Raw genomic sequence first — 19598 nt, forward strand, 5'->3', positions numbered from 1 at the left:
TTAGGGCTGAGCAGCGGGGAGGAAGTATAAGAATTTCCATTTCTAATAAGTTTCCAAGTGTTGCCAATGTTGCTGGTCTGGGGGCCACACTTTAAAACCACTGCCTTCAAAATAGAGCCCCTGGGCTGTTTTGAGTTCCCAGTTCAAAAAACTTCACTCGTTCCACGTTACCTACAAAATGAACTATACATTCCTCAGCCTGCCCTGAAGGTCTTCCATGTATGAGCCCAACTTACTTTGCCAGGCTTGCTTCTGCCTTGTTAACACCCATACCACCAGGGCCTAGCCACTGAGGGCCTGATCCATGCTGGCCTTCCCGGGAAGTTCTTAGTCTATTAAGCTTGTACTTCCCCATCTCCAGGATGGGCATATCATTTCCTTTGCCGGGCTGTTGTGAGGATTAACAACATCAATCAAGCAGGGAGCAATGCCTGATGGGGGAGGGGGGGGCAACTCTATTGTTACTTCTCTCAACATTTAAACACAAGTCTACTTTCAGAACAAGGTATGGCCCAGTAGGCTGGAGCGTTGCCCCATACACCAAAAGGTGGCAGGTTTGATTCCTGGTCAGGGCAATGCCCAGGTTGTGGGTTTGATCCCCGGTGTGGGTGCATACGGGAGGCACCCTATCTCTCTCCCTCCCTCTCTCTGGAATCAGTAAAAAAAAAAAAAAAAAAAAAAAAGATAAACAGTTAAGTCACTAAAACACACCCACATATGATTATATCCTAACCACAAAAAAGCCAGTTAAGAATTTCAACAATAAACAACCAGGGAACCAGGGAAAGAATGAAAGATATTTACAGAAAGTCCCATTACGAGGGAACATGCTAAAAATGTTAAAATTTGGCATGCAACTATTATATATGTGAAGTAATTATTTTTCTTCCTTTCTTTCTTTTTTAATTTCCTGTAAGTGACACACTTGCTTTCATCTATTGATGAATGGGGACAATAATGGTGACATAAATCACTTCCCAACAATTGGGATTACTTTGGGGGGGCGGGGGGTCAGTTATTCAAACAGCTTGATAATCTGGTGCTTAGTTTGGGGAAAGGTTAGTGATTTGTAAGAGAGTGATCTGTGTTATCAATGTTGCATCCTCTACTACACTACCACACTGTGGTTTTGCTTTCTGAGCTGAGATGTGAAAAGAAATGTGGATCCTAAAACCTCACAGCATTAATGTTACCACATTTTGCTGTTACAGGTAGAAAACTTCTGCTTCTGCTATGACACAGGAATGACCAATCTTGAACTGAGAGAACACAGTTGAACAAGGACTTAGGGGGTAGATGGTTTCATGCAAGAAATGAATTTCTATAAAATAAATTAAAAATTGCTACAGGGTCTCTGGATATAATTTTAGATTACAGTAAAAAAAGGGAAGGAATTAATGAATCCTGGTAATAGTAACAGCTAGCAATTAGTGAGCTCATTCTGTGTGCTTAGTATTAGTGTTTTATGTGAATTAATTTAGTTTATCCTCACAACAATTCTATTAAGTGGGTAATATATTACCTCATTTTCCAGGAAGCTGATTTCAGAGAGATTAAACAGCTTGCTTGCTCAAGGTAACAAAGGATGGGGAGGAACTTGAGTCTAGACTGCCTGGTAACAGAGCCCACATTCTTAGCCACTAAAGCCTGTTCATTCTATCGATCATTCCGCACGTAGGTAGAATCACGACGCCGCGGCAAATGTAAAAACGCAGCACGCTGTCTGTTAGCAGAAAGAGGAGGATTTTGTTGTCAGACATCCCTGAGTTCCAAGTCTAACCCTATGGGCTATTCCACCTTGAACAAGTGACTTAACCTCTGAACTTCAGTTTCTTCCCCTGAAACATTAGAGTAATAATATATGTTTGATAGTTATCTCAAGGATTCATTCCTGCAACCAAAAAAGTGTTTTGAGTGACTACTAAATGTCAGGCACTATGCTAGGTATTGAGGCCACAAAGGTATCACGGAGCTCATATTCTTAAGCAGGCAGAAGGGAAGGTGGGGCACTGACGGCTGTCCCAGGGAAGGGAAGTGAGATCTGAGATGGCTAGGAATTCAATAGGTTAAAAAAAAGAGAAAGCACTGCAGACAGTAAACAGCAGGCTTGAAGGCCATGATGAACTTTGGTCTTTATCCTAAGAGCAATCAGAGGTCATTGACAGACTCTGTGCAAGGAGAGTGACATAGATTAAATTAGATAATAGCTGGGAGTGCCTAGGCACAATGCCCAGGGTGTAATACGACCCCCATCCCTCCATTCCAAAACTGTCTGTGCTCTGACTCATCCCACTTTAATAATATGGCTGCATCGAGCATGCAAGACTCTAAGCGATTATCACAACCTTTGAGATCAATCAGCACTCACTTGCTGTCCTGCCCATTCCAGGACCAAGGCCAGACATTATAAAGAATGCAAAGATGAATAACAGACCCTGATTTTATGGAATTTGGAATCTAGTTAGGAAGAAGACAAGACGACAGACGGCTCTGACGGTTCCCTTGCTTTTCAGGATCAAGTCCAAATTCCTTAGCTGGTAGGTCTAGACCCTTTATGGCATGGCCTTTGCCAACCTGCCCCACCTCACCTCCTCCTCCTCCAACAGCAGCCACATTTTGGGACTTCTGATCATATGCCCAATTGTTTTGGGGACTGGCAATTAATACAAAGATAAAGGGAACAAATGTAGTTTCTGCCACTACACCTTAGACTTGGATGGTCTAGCTCCGTTCACTGGCCATAGAATTTTTTTTCACGTTATTAAACATTTTTAAAAGTTGACTAAAGTAAAATCACTTAGCAAGTGAGGAAAGGAGAAATATTTTTACCAAGCATCATTCATCTCCACAGAAAGTTCACATTTTTGAAAATAACAACAAACAAAACCCTTCTTGGAGAAGATATTATATTTTTTTGTATCTTTATAAAATATTTATGATATCTAAGAGAAAAGGTATTGATTATATATATATTTTTTTTATTAAGGAGAAAGGCTCTTTAAGAGAAGCCCAGCTGTGGGAACTAAAGTTCTAGGCTTCATCCCTAACAAAGCATATTATTAAGCCCTACTTCTAAAATATTCTGTACAAAGGAATCTCACCAGCCTTGTGCTCTGGAGTAAGCAGGCAGCTCTATTGAGAAATCTACATAAATCAGAAAACAATTAACACAGTACCAATAAATCTAAGGAAATGGACTGATTTGCTAGATAAAGCAAGGGAAGGAATTTTGAAATAATATACAATTAGGGTCTTGAATGAGTTGAAAAGCCTCTTTTCAGTGATGTGAACTAAATAGAAATATGGGACTATTTATAAAACCTCCCAAGCAATATTAAAAGCATTCATTCTTTGAAAATCTACCAAATCAATAGATTTCAGTGAGTCAACAAGTGAATTTCTAGCTAACAAGAGAAAGTTCTAAGACAGTAATTCAGGATTTCTATTTCTAATGAGTTAAGCTAATTCTTTACATACATACTAAGATATTCTCAGGGAGGTGGGAGCCGTGGTTAATTACTGGGGGAATGGAGAAGGAAAATGAGGAGAGGAAGAAGCTAAGACAGGCCCTTGGAGTCACCTGACAATTAACTCGTTGTTTTGTGTGTGTTTGTGGTGGTTTGAGTTTTACTTTTTAATGGTTCTTGACAAGGTAAGCATCTATCTGACTCAATATACAGAGCTCACAGAACTTCTAATCATACTATTACTCAGACAAGACTAACTTCTCTCCTTCAAATTAAATATAGTAAGTATTTGCCCACAGCAAACAAGCCCAATTCACTCATCCTAATCTGACCACATGCCCAAGTTTTCCCACATGCTCAGCAGGCAGGAACCCGAGGGCTCACCTCCCCTACCTCACCACCATTAGCAGTGCCTCCTTCTCTGCATTTAACCCTCTCCATCATTAACCCTCTCCTCCCATCCTACGGCTCAACACTACCAGAAATAAGTCAAACCTTCGGAGGGGCAAGTGACCAAACCTTAAGTCATATGACATGGTGATAAGTATTCCAATGACAGGGAAAAGGCCACACAAGGCAGATGGTGGATTGAAGGGGGACACTTTGCCAGTATGGAGAAAATGTACTATTAGGCTGTGACAATTCATTAAATTTATGAACATCCATCCCCACCACAGCAAATGACCATCACACCCAGGAATCTGAATTGCCAACATAGCTCTTAAAATTTAACCACAATGACCCTGAGAACAGTATTTTATCTTCTTAGTAATGGTTTGGAATCTGAAAGTTAAATAAAATTTTTGTCATACTAAATAGCGATACATTCAGTGAATTATTAGCTGCTCCTACCAGTCAGGAAAGACATAAATGAAAAACAACAGAGTTTTAAATTTCAATAGGGATGTTTACACACAGACACCAAACCTTACAGGTTTTCAGCCTATAAGATTTCTGCCAACATTCTCAGTCATTACACAAAATACCACAACATGACTCACCACCACCTACACAGTAATGTTCTGTGTCTGACAGACATGTCTTCCTTCAATATACAAAAATAAAACTGGAGAAATCCCATAGGCAAAGCCTGACTAATCGAAATAATTTTTGGTTTCTTACTACCAATTGTTGAGTGTTTTATACTTTTTCTCTTCCTGCCTTTAATAGTGGGCAATGCAAATTATACCCATTTTGCTAGACAAAATCTGCTGTTACCCCTGTACGCTTCTCATTTAGCTTCTTTGTGTTTTTTCAACTAGAAACTCATTAGAGTAACTTTAACTTTTAATTGGTCTGTATCACCAACAGCTTTCAAGTAATCTAGAGTAACTGTTCTAAATATATGTTAAAATCATCTTCCATCCATCCAGCCACCCCAATTTGCAGTTTTTACACCTACAATCCAGTACAACTTCTGTTGACAAGGCTTCATTGAGAGGATTTCTAAGCAGTATTTTCCTAATTGAATGGAGGGACTCTGTCTCCTGGGACACAGCACCAGCTGTAAAGTGACAGACGAGAAAAGCACTGGTGGGCAACTGTGAAGCCAAGTTCCACACACATCCCCCTCCCTCAGTGACACCAGCACTGCTCTTACCAGCCCTTCCCACACCTGCTCAGCACGCCCTCCAGGGACTTGTTTGGCAGCTTAGGTGACATTTTTAAGTTTTAATTGGGACAAAAGATATCTAGTACAATGAGTCTCTTCCCACATTGAGTCTATGTATTTTTTTACTGAGTAATATATGGCTGAGAGACTGTTGAGGACAGAAAACATTACTTAAACACCATCACCCTTACCCTTTTCATCTGCCACTTTGGTGCTCCCACAGTAAGGGACCTCCAAGAAGATGAGCAGAGAATGACAGCGGGTGACGGGGTGCAGGAAGGGCGGAGGGACCAGCCCAAATCCACCACAACTACTTTGAGAATAATTAAAAACACAAACCCCGCTGCTGACAGACGCACGCACTCGGATCGTACTGGGCCCTGGCGCGAGCCTTCAGCAGCCAGCCTGCGCCCGCGCCCTCTCCGCCCGGCCTGGGCGCAGCAGCGAGGAACTGCCCGGTGCCCTTCTGCTCCCGCAGGCGCGGGCTGCGTGCTCACAGCCCATTTAACGCGACGAGTGTCCCTGTGGGAACAAGCTCACACTGATTGTTCAGGCAGTGGCAAAAGACAGCTGACTTTTTCTTCTACATCCAAGAAATGCCCATCTTTCCTGAAAACAGCGCGCGCACATGTATTCTGAGTGATCTTTCAGTCACTTGGTTTGGTTTAGTTCTTAAATATTACACTGTGTAATGAAATAAACAACTAGCAGCTGTAGGATGTTTCTAGTGGGTTTATTTAACATAGGACAAGAGAGAAAAATGCAACTTTCTCAGGAACCTGGTTTTCAAAGAAAAGAATAATAATACATATATATATGGCTCTTCATCCACGAGCCAGAAAATCATAACTAAAAGATGAAGCTGGAACTGAACTCCTACAACGCGCATGAAGAAACAGTTTTAAATTCCAGAGGAATTCTGGGAATTAACGGTGGGGAAGGGGGAGGGTTCCAAGCACAGCAAAATAAAATACTAGAGGAGAGTTTAGGACTAAAACACACCATCCACATATTGGGCATTTACCTTCCAAAGGTCATGTGACATATGTTTTCTAAAAGCAAATGATGTTTAGATGATTCCCAACATCAATATATATTCTCATGTGCAGTTATTTGTAGAAACTACCAGACTGTTCCAGCCATTGCTAAAACACATTTTCAAAATTACACTTGAAAGCTTACCTAAACCACACTACTTGTGGAGATCAAATTTTCTTCCAGTTTTTTAAAACCTGTACTGGTTTATATGGGGACATGTAAAGTTAACAAGTCAGGAGAGTATGCTGACTGTGTAATTTGCACATGGTAGACTGAAGATTAAGTTAAATAATCAGGTTTTAAACTGTAGCCCAAAACTAAGTAGGTACATACTGCTCAGGGTCTCTTTAAAACCCACAGTAATGAAAGTCATCAGGGCCAATGGGACAACCATTTTCTTAATAACATTATTAAGTTCAGAGATGATTTTGCAGTATTTGCATTTAAAAAAAAGAAAGTTTCTTTCCTCCATCTCTCCAGCCTCCTCCCATTTCAATCCCCACAATCTAAATTAAGGAGCGCCCAGAAATAGGGGTAATGGTTGATAACAAAGTATCCAGCATGCAGTAAAAATCTGAATTGAACAGCCTGTAGAAAAGGATAATTGAAATGATGTTAGCAAGATAAAATATAAATTTAGAAGTAGAAGGAATAAAATGGTTTTGTGGCTTTACCTTAAACTTTACTGCACTTGGTTAGTGAATCAGAGAACAAGAAAGAAATTTAAGAAGCCATGTTGACCATCTTACTGTCTCTAAGCAGACAGGACCTCAACCAGTGCAAAGAAATGTGTTCTGCCTACAGGGATGGTCTACTGCCAACAGTACTTTGATTCTTATGAGTAATGTGATGTTCTGTTCAAAAGTGCAACAGATATTAGTAGAGCAAGACCACCTATATCAACATCGCCCTGTTTCACTGCCATCAGTTGTTCTCAGGGCCAAAGTAATTTATTTATGAAGTTCTGGGTTTGGGAACATTTTTTGTAATCTTTAAATTGACTGTATATTGGCAGCAGCTCACATCGACTTTAGAGGAATTTCAGCACTGAACACACTTAAGCCTATATCTACATTCCCACTTCCCTTTGTGATATACTGCATATTTTCATGCTGTTCTAAATACTTTTCTATCTACTCATCAAGTTGATTTATCCAAAAATGTACAGTGTTAAGAGATGATCTATTCAACATTTTTTCTTTTCTATCAACTAATCATGTCCTTTACTTAAACAGAATTATTTCTTTTGACCTTTATAGGTTTGTCGAATAAAAACAATTTTTAACCTCATGAAAATAGAACAATTTTAATATCATTTCCTTCATTAGACCCTGATTTTTAGCTTCCAGACAACTGAATACTTTGAGACTATACTAGGTATATCTTTGAAGTCTTTATATAGTTTGATTTCCTCTGCTTAATTTCTGAGCAATCCTTTACATTCTAATTAAGAAACAACAGATTAAAAGTATGACTCCTTACAACCAGTTTCTTTTTTCTTCAATCAGGTTAAAATGAAATGTGCTTGCTACCCAATCTTTTCATCTTTCTTGGACACAGGGAACTGAATAATAGCTCCTGTAAGAAACTTTCTATTCTGAATCATGGTCTTAGTGCAAAGGCAAGTTTTGAAAATAAAGAGATAAAAAGTGTTGAAACTTTTAATCAATTCTGGTGGAAATGGAAGAATTTTATTATTAAAGAGAGCTTAAAATAGCCTTTGGGGGGGGAAATTATGTTGGCAGCCTGAGAAGATGGCTAGTAAAAAACAAAATTTGTATGCTGGTAAATACATAAGACTAATTTGGATTCCTGTAGCTCCTTTCATACCAAAGTGACTTCAGACTATGTTGGAAAATTAAGAGATTACTGATGCAGGTCCCTAGGGGAGCTCATCTGGTGCAGCGTAGTTTGCCTGCAAATTCATCTAACTCTGATGTATCAGCTAAATTCTTTCCTTCCTTCTATCTTTGTTTCTCAAATTCTATGCTGGTTACTAATGCTAAGAATGTCCTCAGCATTCAACAATACTCAAATGGACCTACAGTAAGTAATTATATTTGTGAAAATACGAATCTTCCCATCATCCTCGTTGAGACTATAACTTTTGTTGACAGTCCTCAGTAGCATAAATGGTAGTTTCATGATCAGTAATGAATTTCTCATCAAGTTTCTTTAAAATAGTTTACATTTCCTGGAAGGCACAGAACTCTATATTATTCCAAAACATTAGACACATTGGCCAAATAAATGGAAGACTAAGCATCGGGTTTGGAAAAAGGCAGATTAACCAAAAAACAGTGGGAAATGGAATTGGTAACATTTTAGGCTTAGGAAAACTTGGGTGCACACTGCATATTATTTCCAAGTAGCTATAAATGCACAGTGATGGACAATATTAGAGATGAAAGCTTCCCTCTAATAAGTCTGTAAACTGATTCCAGTTACACAAACAATGTGTGTGCTATAAGACATGACATGTACTACAGTACACTTCAAAAACAATAAGCCTGGTTTCTCACCTAAAATCTCACCCGGAAAAGCAGTGGGACATTTTATGTTTCACATGGCAAGAGAGCAGAGGAAACCTAAGAGGAGACATCAATTCCATTATCGCTGTTCCCTGCACATACTCTGTAGGAAACCCTCAGTTCATCAACTCTTGGTGTATGCAGGAGTCTATGCATTGAGTAGAAAAGGGGAAGGGAACTTCTAATAATTTCATTTCAAAATTAAAGTAGCCAGAGGAGGTATGAATTGTTAATAAGAAAGCATTTCACCTCAACAATTGGACTCAAAGGAAAACATACTCAGAATCTACTCAGGAGACATAACACCTTTTGCTCAACTTACCAAAATCTCAGAGATGGCAAAAGGCAATCGTTCTGTAAATATAACCAGATGGCAAAATATTTTTAAGTACTTTGGTATATTTAGTTCACTGAAAGAAAGAAAAAACCTGTAAAAAAAAGCAGAGGTAGTTTCTTCTGGTTCAGAAAAAATCTGAGATAAATAATTTAACCAACGATACAGCGATCCCTAACCCCCTTTCCAGGCTCACCTCTCAGAACCCCCAATGCTCACAGCCTCCTATTTTATGCTCCATCTATATGAACTTTCAGTTCCTTGAGCCTTCACACTTTCTCTCTCACCTCCCAGCACCTATGGATGCTATTTCACTGTCTGTAACACTCTTTTATCTCTCCTCTTTTTTTCAATAATTCCTTCTTGTTTTTCATGTCTTATATTCAATGTCACTTCCTCCAGGAAGCCTTTCAAGATCCTTCACAGTGTGAAGGTACCTGTAGGACTTGAGGGTAGGTGTCAGTAAATACTACCTTCCTTCCTCAGCAAGTCTGGAATTATCTGAGAGCTAAGCTAAGGAATCAGCACATGGAAATGAAAAGTTAGAAGAACTCAGCTTTCATCTGCAGGCAAGTGGGCCTGCTGAGAGTTCAATGCGAATTAGACATTCACCCAGCAATCATAAGGATAGCTGAGTAATTGCAGCACTCCCCAAAGGGAGCTCAATCCTATGATATTTATAGCACCAAGGGTCACAGAATATGTGTTTTCTGAAAGCAGGGTGACTAGCAGAGAAATAGAGACCAGGAGAGAAACTGAGCTTTGCATATTCCAAAGAGGAGATGGAATAGAAGCTGGCAATGTTACTCCTGAGCAGGAGAGTTAAGGGTGATGGAAACGGAACCCGTGAGTGGAACTTCCTCCTTGTAAAAAAAGTGGGAATACAGGTTATTCCCCAACAAAATGTACTGCTTGAGCACACCCCATCTCACAGCAGGTGGTCACACTGGGTAAGACTGTGTGTTTAGTTACCTATTTCCCTTGCTAGACCTTCAGCCCCTAAGTCCTGAAGGACCAAGGCTGTTTTGCTCACCAGTTAATTCAGGGCCTGGCACTTAACCCACATTCAGATAAAAAAAACTGGTCTGCCAATTAACGACACATTCTTCTGTTCATTCCCAAAGAAATCTCCTATTGCCAACAGTGAGCTGGAAAAGCTGCCTGAGCCGAAACAGCATATACAGTTGTCATACCTAGGGCTCTGCGTAATCTAAGGCCTGTAAAAGCCTGTAGAAAGAAACTTCAGCTTAATCTTATTTTATGGGAACAGTGCTGGATCTCAGATTGCTTTTGTTCTTGATTTGTGCCTGAGACAGAGGTGAGGCAGAGAAGGTAACACAGGAAAGAAGATCTGATACTCATAGGCATAAAATGTACAGTTGGCAGAGATTACACAAATTCTCAGAGTTGGCAAATATTTGGAGAAACTGGAACCCTCCTACACTGTTGATGGGGATATAAAATGGTGCAGTCACTTTGGAAAACAGTCTGGCAGTTCCTCAAAAGTTAAATGGTGTTACCATATGACCCAGAAATTCTACTCTTAGGTGTACATCCATGAGAACTGAAAACACATTTCCACACAAAAACTTGTATATGAATGTTTATAGTAGCATTATTCATAAAAAACAAGGACAACAACCCAAATGTCCATCAATGATAAATGGATAAACAAAATGTGGTACATCCATACGCTGGAACATTATTTTGCAATAAAAGGAAATGAAGTACTGATACATGCTACAACATGGATGAACCCTGAAAACATTTATGCTAAGTGAAAGAAGCTAGTCACAAACAGCTACATATGACCACATATTATATTATTTCATTTCTCTCAAATGCTCAGAATAGGCAAATTCACAGAAATAGAGAGCAGACTAGCAGTTGTCAGAGGATGGTAAAGTTGGGGAGAAATGAGTGACAATGAATGGACAAGGGAGCTGCTTTTGGGGGTGATGAAAATGTTCTAAAATTTATTGTACTGATGGTTGCACAATTCTGTGAATATACTAAAAGCCACTGAATTGTACACTTTAAATAGATGAATTATATGGTATGGTTATTGGACCTCAATAAAGTTGTTATTTAAAAAAAAATAGGCAGGGTGTGCGACTGAGACCTCCAAAACCACTACTTCCTGAATTGGAATGATCCTGTTTCTCCTGCCTATGACAGGGAACTTGCTAGAAAATGAGGCATCCTTGCTGCCCACCTTCTTTAAAGATTCACGTGGCTGACCTCCCGTATAGGCCTGCTTTATTTATGAGATGATAAGGTTGCAGTAAGCTGTTCTGAAAGCAACCTATTTGGTATCACTTTAAAAACATCAAATGAGCAACTCATCAGACAAGGCCAAGGAAACTAGCTTACAACAACCAGCTCCGAGGAGATGCTTTCCAACAGATACAAAGGTAAAATGGCCTGACAGTTGGAAGCCACACTGGCTCGCTCACAGCAGGCAGATTAGCTTTCAAGAAAAGGAAAAGCCTGGGATATTTGCTCAGGGTGTTGTGCCCAGAAAACACCTGAATTACCTCCCTGCACTAGGTTGTGGGACATACAGCACCTACTAGGAGCCAACCTTTTAAAAGAAGTGATCTGCTTTAATCTTCATACCAGCCCTGTAGGAAAGAAGGTACTGACCCCATTTTATAGACAACAAAATAAACTCAAATTCCAAAGGAAACCACCTTAAAGGAGGTTACTCCAGGCTGCGGAGTGGTCTGACGTGAGAGGCCATGCACGCTCCGCCTCCCCACGTGGCCTCCCTTTCCTGGGAATTGGCAGAGGTGGAACTGCTTCTGCAACTGCTCAAGAGAACCCAGGACAGAGTTTTCCAGCGGCTCTGAGTCCACTGCCCTTGTCCCAGGACACCCTTGGCAGCTGGATAGATTTGTGGTCTAAGTCCCTAAAATGAGAAGTAGACAAAAATTCATCTGTCACTCACTAGGACAGATACAAACCTCAAGATAATTTGTTTTCCAATGGTTTCAGCTTCAAGTTCTGGTTTGGCATTGGCTTTTTAACAACTAACAGCTGTAGGCAATTTTCACACAGAATAAAGACATCAATAAGGCAGAACGTGGGAGTTTCTCCCTTATGAAGACAGAACAATGAGCTGTCTTCAAGATGTGCATGGAGCTGCCCCACCCAGGCTCTGGCTCAGGTCTCATTTTGGGAGGATAGCAGAATGCGACTGAAAGGACAATGGATGTGGATGCTCTGAGGGATATAGGCTCTGCCCACCAGCTCCACGGCCACCAAGGAGGTCTTTATCTATCAGCAACATCTGTCTCCTGAGGTTAATTTTTGACTTTAAAATGCTTTAAGTGGGAAATAAAACCAAGCCTGCCAATATACCATTATTGCCTGAGTGGTGGCCATCATGCCAGATGATTCCCTGCCCCTCCCTAGGATAAAATTATGTGTCCTCCACCCACACCAACAACCTCGGGCTGAGCTGTGTGACTTACGGTGCCAGTCTTTACAGAAGGATGATACATCCCTGCCCTGTGAACTCAGGAGTGGCAATGTGAAAGCTTAGAGCCTGCTTACAACAGTTTACCAAGTCTCTCTTTTTCTTTTCTATTTTATTGAATTTATTGGGGTGACATTGGTTAATAAAATTATATATTAATATAATTATTAATGGTTATTAATGGTTAATAAAATTATATTTCATGATAGGTGTACAATTCTATATAATACATCATCTATATATTGTATCATGTATCCACCACCCCAAGTACCATGTTTCTCGTTCCTCTTTCATCAGGGTTGGGTCTTGAATAGAAGATCGAGAGGAGCAGAACCACAGCTGACCCACACTGGTTACATATGCCGTTGTAACCACTGAGGTTTTGCTATCATGGGGAAAAACTAGCTTAAGATGACTAAGAGAGCCATTGACATTCATCCCCTCCACTTCCCTTCTCACCTTCAATCTCTCCTCACAACTCACTCCTTCCAGCAAGTTTTCCTCGGCTGCCCTCCTCATCACCACGCCACCATCACCACAACCCACTTACACACAATCTAGGCACAGGTGGGTGGGCTGCTTCCTTCTGGGGCATTATGCCTTCACTGGTCCCCTTTGGCAACTGAGACGGTCAGCTCTTTAGGAGCAGGCTCTAGTGTTCTATTTCGAACCTCCTCATTAACGCCTAGAAAAGAGTTCTGTATGCATTGAAGATGGCAGAGGGTAGAGATTCCTGAAACACTGAGATATTCAACACCGTAAAGTATAAACATGCTGTCAAAAGTCATCTCTTCTTTTGTCAACCAGTTCTAGTTGGTAACAGGCCCATTAATCTACTCAGGAGACCAGAGCTCAAACGGCAGCTTCATAGTACTCCCTCATATTGCCTTATCTTGTAGGAAAGGCTTACAGGTGATTCTGGCCTAGAAGAGCTGAAGTGACATGGTCAGTCTGGATAATACCCCTGGAGGGCAGTGACACAGCCTACATTACTTTCCTGACACAGCCACGCAAAACAATAGTGCTCTCTAGTATCTGTCCAACAATATAAATGGTGTGATTAGAACTAACTCCATTACAAAATGCCAGTGGTGACCAAGGCAGATAGAGTACTCATGTAACACTTATTGAGCACCAATGAGGACCAGGCATTGGGCAATTACATTATTTATTATTCTCATTTAAACATTACATCAAATTAGGAGGAAGTATTATTTTTTCCTTCACTTTCCAGAAGACAGGCTCAGAAAAGTCATATGCTTTTTCCATACTTATACAGATAATAAAGTCAGGCAGTAATTTGAACCAAGATCTTCCTAATCCCCATGCTAGTGCCATAATATCCTCCTGAAACATGGGATGGAAAGAAACACTACTTCAAGATGCTTGAAAAGCTAAGTTGAAGAAAGCCCTTATATCTCTTGATGAATGGGTCTTACACCAGATACATCTCTTACTTCAGTATAATGGATTCTAAAATAAGATAGTATCTATAAAAAGTTTCTCACAACAGTTATTGGGTCCTATACCATATACATCTCTCACTTCAGTATAGTGGATTCTCAAATATGATAGTATCTATTAAAAGTTTCCCACAACAATTATTATTGCAATCCCATCATTAGGCTAAATAATTATACTGTACTTAAGTAATAATGTCTTCCATCAAAGGGTCAACGACAGGAGGGGTAGTATGACTACTTTTAAAAAAGACATTAATGCTGCACACTGGGAGCGGGGGTGGAGGAAGCACTGGGGACTCCCACGAGGTACGAGGCAGGTGAGGGAACTGTTTACACACACAAGTACACGTTCCGGTTGGGAGGGAGAGGAATTAGAAAGGGTAACTTAGGATGCAGCACTGCCACACATTTGACGACCTAAAGGTCTAAATCACTCCACTTAAACTACTAGCAAGGCCCTTTGATGTAGTAACACCCCCTTCTCCTGTCTCCTCTCTTTCCACAGGCTCAGTGCTGACAGTGGGGCTGCAGGCATAAGGGACAGATGGGGGTCAGGTCACCGAAGCAGGGCAAGCCCATGGCTAACCAAACCAAGCCACCCACATCCTCTCCTCTCCCTCCCAGCTCCCAGCCACCGCCAGGATGGAAGCTTGAGACTTACCACGAGTTCACTGAACATGACGTCCAGCTCCTCCACAGGGGGCATAGGTAATGCTGGCTCCATGGTCTGAAGCGCAAAGTTGCTATCATTTCGCAGCCGATACGTGATTTCTGGGTGATCATTATTTCGGAAACAGCAAAAGATGAACGAAATCCCCCGTCCGCCTCTCTTCCTTGGGGCCATGGCTGAATTCTGTTCTATTTCTTGAGTGACTACACTCTGCAAAAAAGAGGACATGACATGGTTAAGAGTGAAAAGTGAATAAAATGTATTTTTTTAATCAGACCGATTCAAGAAAGAGTGCAAGGGACTGGAGGCAATGCAATGGCAGTGCCTTGCAGGGCACAGAGAGAATAATCCAGGAGGACTTGCAAACAGTTGGGCAAAGAGCACACATCCTTCTAGTCACTTGCTGAATGTCTCCTATGACCAACTGCTGAGCAAACAGTATAACTGGTCAGCCCACATCGCAGACGCTGCCAGAACACTGGGCTCCTGGTCATTCCCTGTACATGACATGCTCTTTCCTGCCAAGCCACTTTGCTATTATTCCCCTCGCATGAATGACCATCTCCTCCTTGCCCCCAGGTCTCTTATTCGTCCTTTACAGTTCAATTCTAATTTCCCTTCTTTACCTTTCCCAAGTGGAATTAATAGTGTATATGCTAAGGTATATTTATTCATTCCAACTCATGTCACCTTCTAAGTTTTTTAGGAGTGTGTCTTCCTGTTAGACTGTGATAACTCAGAGTGGGGGAAGGGGCTATGTATTAAGCATCTCGGGGCCCAGTAGCCTGCACAGTGCCAAGAAGACAGGAGGCACTCGGTTAATGTTTATTGTGTTGAATAATTTAAACTTATAACAAAGGAAGAGCAATTTAACATGAGCTAGAAGGGTCAGAGGGTTTCAAACATAAAAGATAAAAATGAGTTCACTAATAGGGAGATGGTTAAATAAATTAAAACATATACACATAATAGAATACTTTGCACTCATTAAAAAGAACAGGTATCTGTGTTTCTAGATATGAAAAAATGTTTAAGATGCTATATGGTATATAGACCACGTACTACAGGATTACATGTTTTAAAGCATTTATGAGTATATGTACGATAGTGTTAAAAGCAATAACCTACAAAATAAAAATAGGGAATTGGAGAACTGTATCTTTTCATTTTATACCTTTCTGAATTTGAATTCTTACCATAAAAATACATTTTTAATGACTGCGTAAGTTTTATTAAAGTTACAACTATATGTATGGGCTTGCAAGTGAAAAAAGCAAAAACCTAAACTGTTTGTATGTAAATGCATAGAAGAAGGCCTGGAAAGATACACAGCAAATTCCTGTTTCTGAAAGAGAAAGGGAACGCGGGAAAAGTGAGAAAGGAAACACTCTTTTCAATGAGAGAACACTTCCGTATAACTTTTGTAGATATTCCATTTTTAAAAAGAGATAGGGTAGAAAGAAAAAATAAAAAGGTAGGGTGTGTGACTTGGCATTTCACAAATTGTAAAGGCAGAGGAGGAAAAATGCATGTGTGGTAGATTGCAGATAATCAATGTTATTAGTGTCACCATCCTGACAATGTAAGCATGCCCAGATACACCACTACTGCAGGCACATCCTGCAAAGGAACTGAAGGCCTGAGGGGCAGATAGAAGTCTGCAGCTAACCTTGAACTGATTTCAGGGCTGATACTCAGAGGAATGGAGCTGTGTCATCCCCAAGGTTACATTTAAAACCAATGAGTAGCTGTTATAGGGAGACATAAGGAAGAACTTTCTAATGTCTGCGAATGGGACAGGATGGAAGTGAGAAGCCCCTGGCTCTGCCTAAGGAGTAAGGTACCCCAAATATAAGATGGGAGATGGGGGAGAGATTAGAGATTTTCACTAGGTGCTAATTCTAGCAGTATGCTTTGATCCTCTTTGGATCTTGAATTATTAGTTATTAATCTTATTTTATATAAACTTCCTATGGCTATTCACTGTAATTATAAGAATATGAAAAGGCCATCAACAACTGCCAAGGGTCTCCACAATCTGGCCCCTGCCTGTCTCTCCGCACGACTCACACTGGCCATGCTGGCTCCTACCCCAGGGCTTTTGCATCAGCCACGCCCTTAACTGGCATGTTCTGGCCCACATCTGTGCATAGTTAATTCTTCCTCATCATTATGAATTCAACACACATTTCACTTTCTCAGAGAAGACATCCCCAACTATCTGCAGTAGTCCTCCTTCCATGCCCCAGTCACTCTCTATCCCCTTAGGGCAAGGAAGAGATGGTCATTCATGCCAGGGGAATAACAACAAAATGGATTGGCAGGAAAGAGCATGTGATGTGCAAAGAATGGCCAAGCGCCCAACGTGGTGGCAGCGTCCGTGGTGGTGTGGACTGACCGGAGTTGTACCCTTTGCCCAGCAGTTGTTCTTCATGGCAGTTACCACTATTTGAAATTGTGGTAGGCAGTTAGACGGACATGAGCAGAGCAAGGGCGATGGGCCAGGTTCAGAAGGTCACCAGGGTGGAAAGCCCCAGGTGTCTAGCAACGGACAATTGTAGGGTGGTGGGACCTATCCCTGCGTGACCTTTTCTAGTCTGGCATAACACTGGTCACGTGCCTGACCTTTCCTCTCTAGATATAACATCAAGACTTCAGTAGTATTTCAGCTCCAGGCCCAGAAAAGCAGCAAAACCAGACAAGCAATGCCGCGGCTGACCTCAGGACCAGCCGCACTGACTAATGACCCCCTGCCGTGGCACTGACCTAGACTCTGAAAGGACACCTGGAAAGCTGCTGAATATTCTACTGAGATCTTCCCCTGGACTTCCCCTAAAATCTCCACCCTTAAAACCCTAGGACGGAGGACCCCTTGCACTCTCCCTCCCAAGAGCATGCCCTTGCCTTTCCCCTCTCCCTACCTCAGTCCTTCCCCCCAGGCAAGTTACCATTACCTTCCTCACTCCCAAGCTAAAAGGGCCCTTCCTTTACCTCTATAACTTGTTTTCTAAGCCCATTTCTTCTATTGTTCATTTCTTCCACCTCTGTGATTTCCTAAATAAACGTTCTCTTACAGTCTGAGTCTTGGCTCTGAATTCTTTCCTAGCCAGAACTCAAGTGCAGAGGTTGCTGAACGCAGGCCCTTCTGACCCCACTGGTCTAACACCTGGTGCTGTTCCCACCACCGCCAACAAAATGATCTCAATCGATTATTTCATGGGGCAGGGGCCTGGCACATATCTTTCACTGCTCTGTCCCCAGCACATGATAGTACATGGGACACATGTACTAAGCTACTCGATGGAATGTGGTCTGAGCCCTCTTAGTATTTTGTGACCCCGTGACGCACAGCCAATAGAGTAATTTGTAATCTGGGTCTTTCTTCACCCACTGAAGAGTCAACTCCAAAAGGAAAAGTGCCCACCAAAGTGTCAATTAGTGCCTTGCACATATGAGTATAACTGAAGTACCTGGGAAATGTAGAAAGACAATTGATTTGGTTTTGCATTTTACTAGTTTCACTTAAACCCAAGTCATATGACATTTTGGCTGCATTGAGTAGGGGCGCAGAGGAAATGCTAAGATCTAAAAATCAGTCCAAAGCATTTTTCAAGTCTTAAAAAAATGCCAATAGTTCTATAAGCCAAAGAATATGAGGGTCTTGGCTAGTTTCTAAGATGTGTAATAAGATACAGAACCTATTACATTTGAGAAACTAACTGAAATCATTTTAATAAGGACAAAATATTGCCTTTAACAGGTAATTTCTGTTTAAATGCCTCAGTAAAGCCCAAAGGCCAAGTTTAATGCTGGTTCCTCTGTGGAACCCCAAATACAAGGTCCTCTTTTAAACCCAAACTTAAAACTATAATGATGGCAAATCTTTGAGATTTTCAACAAGCAACCATTTTTAAAACACTTGTCTGGAACTCTGCTGTTCAGAACCAAGTCTCCTAGACACAGACCAAAACAGGAAGCAAAAGGAATCCTTCCACGGACCCCTCGGTGGATGCAGATGTGCCTCACCCGTCAGCTGCTCCAGGCCTTCACCAAAGAGTGATTCCAGCCACTGCCTGTGTATATGATTTTAGTAAGCACACTCACACCCATCAATTCATTCCATCATCCCCATTTCACATTTGAGACTTAAGAGGGCACTTGGAAGGGAGCAGGGCAATTACAGAAAGTTTGAGAGAGACTTGATTTGCTGGTAAAGGCAAAGAGATGTTTATTCAGAAAAGCCTAATGGGTTGGGAGTGGGACAGGGAAGCTTGGCAGAAGTCAGGAAATCTGCCTGCTTAATAGGTCCCCACCCTCTTCAGCCTCAAGGTCATGACCTTAGTTCAGCCTACCCTCATCTCCTATCTGAATGACTGCAACAGCTTCTGAACTCTTCTCCCTGACCCTTGATTTCCCAGTCTAGAGGTTGGCAAATCTTTTCTGTAAAGGGCCAGATAGTAAATATTTTTGGCTTTGCAGGCCATTAAGACTCTATCACAATTACTCAACTCTACCATTTTATCATGAAAGCAGCCACAGGCATCTGTGAAATGGGCATGCCTGTGTGTTAATAAAACTTTATCGGTGGACTCTGAAATTTGAATTTCATATGTCATGTCACAAAATATTATTCTTTTTTTGATTTGTTGTACCATTTAAAAATGTAAGAAGCATTCTTAGCTCGTGGACCACACAAAAACAGGTGGTGCACCCATGTGGGCCCGTGGGTTGAAGGTTGCCAAAGTTGCCCTAGTCCATCATATTCACCCATTTAATTCATGACGTCAAATGTTGATCAAATTACATGTTAAACACTGGGCTACGTACTTAGGAAAAAGGGATGAAAATGAGATAATGTAACTTCTCAGAGGGCTTATTTACTTTGGAGAAGGCAGAAAAAAAATCAAGTAAACTAAAACAAGTATTGATTTTTGTTGGTGTTACAGAGGATGCAAGAAGAAAGTGAAAGAAAATGGTGGTGGTGGGAGTAGACAGCTACTTT

General features: G+C 41.1%; 1 protein-coding gene across 4 annotated transcripts in view; it reads right to left on the bottom strand.

The window, feature by feature from the left end:
- DAAM1 (dishevelled associated activator of morphogenesis 1) overlaps positions 1–19598 on the bottom strand; it is a 152833-nt gene that overhangs the window by 76426 nt on the left and 56809 nt on the right. For all 4 annotated transcript variants that reach the window (XM_087820135.1, XM_087820142.1, XM_087820147.1 and 1 more), the window contains exon 2: positions 14588–14806. In XM_087820135.1, the coding sequence (XP_087676261.1) occupies positions 14588–14770 (183 nt within the window). In that variant the 5' untranslated portion in view covers positions 14771–14806. The remainder of the gene's footprint in view (positions 1–14587; positions 14807–19598) is intronic.

This window comes from Miniopterus natalensis, chromosome 1 (assembly GCF_054644295.1).
Source record: "Miniopterus natalensis isolate mMinNat1 chromosome 1, mMinNat1.hap1, whole genome shotgun sequence".
NCBI lineage: Eukaryota > Metazoa > Chordata > Mammalia > Chiroptera > Miniopteridae > Miniopterus > Miniopterus natalensis.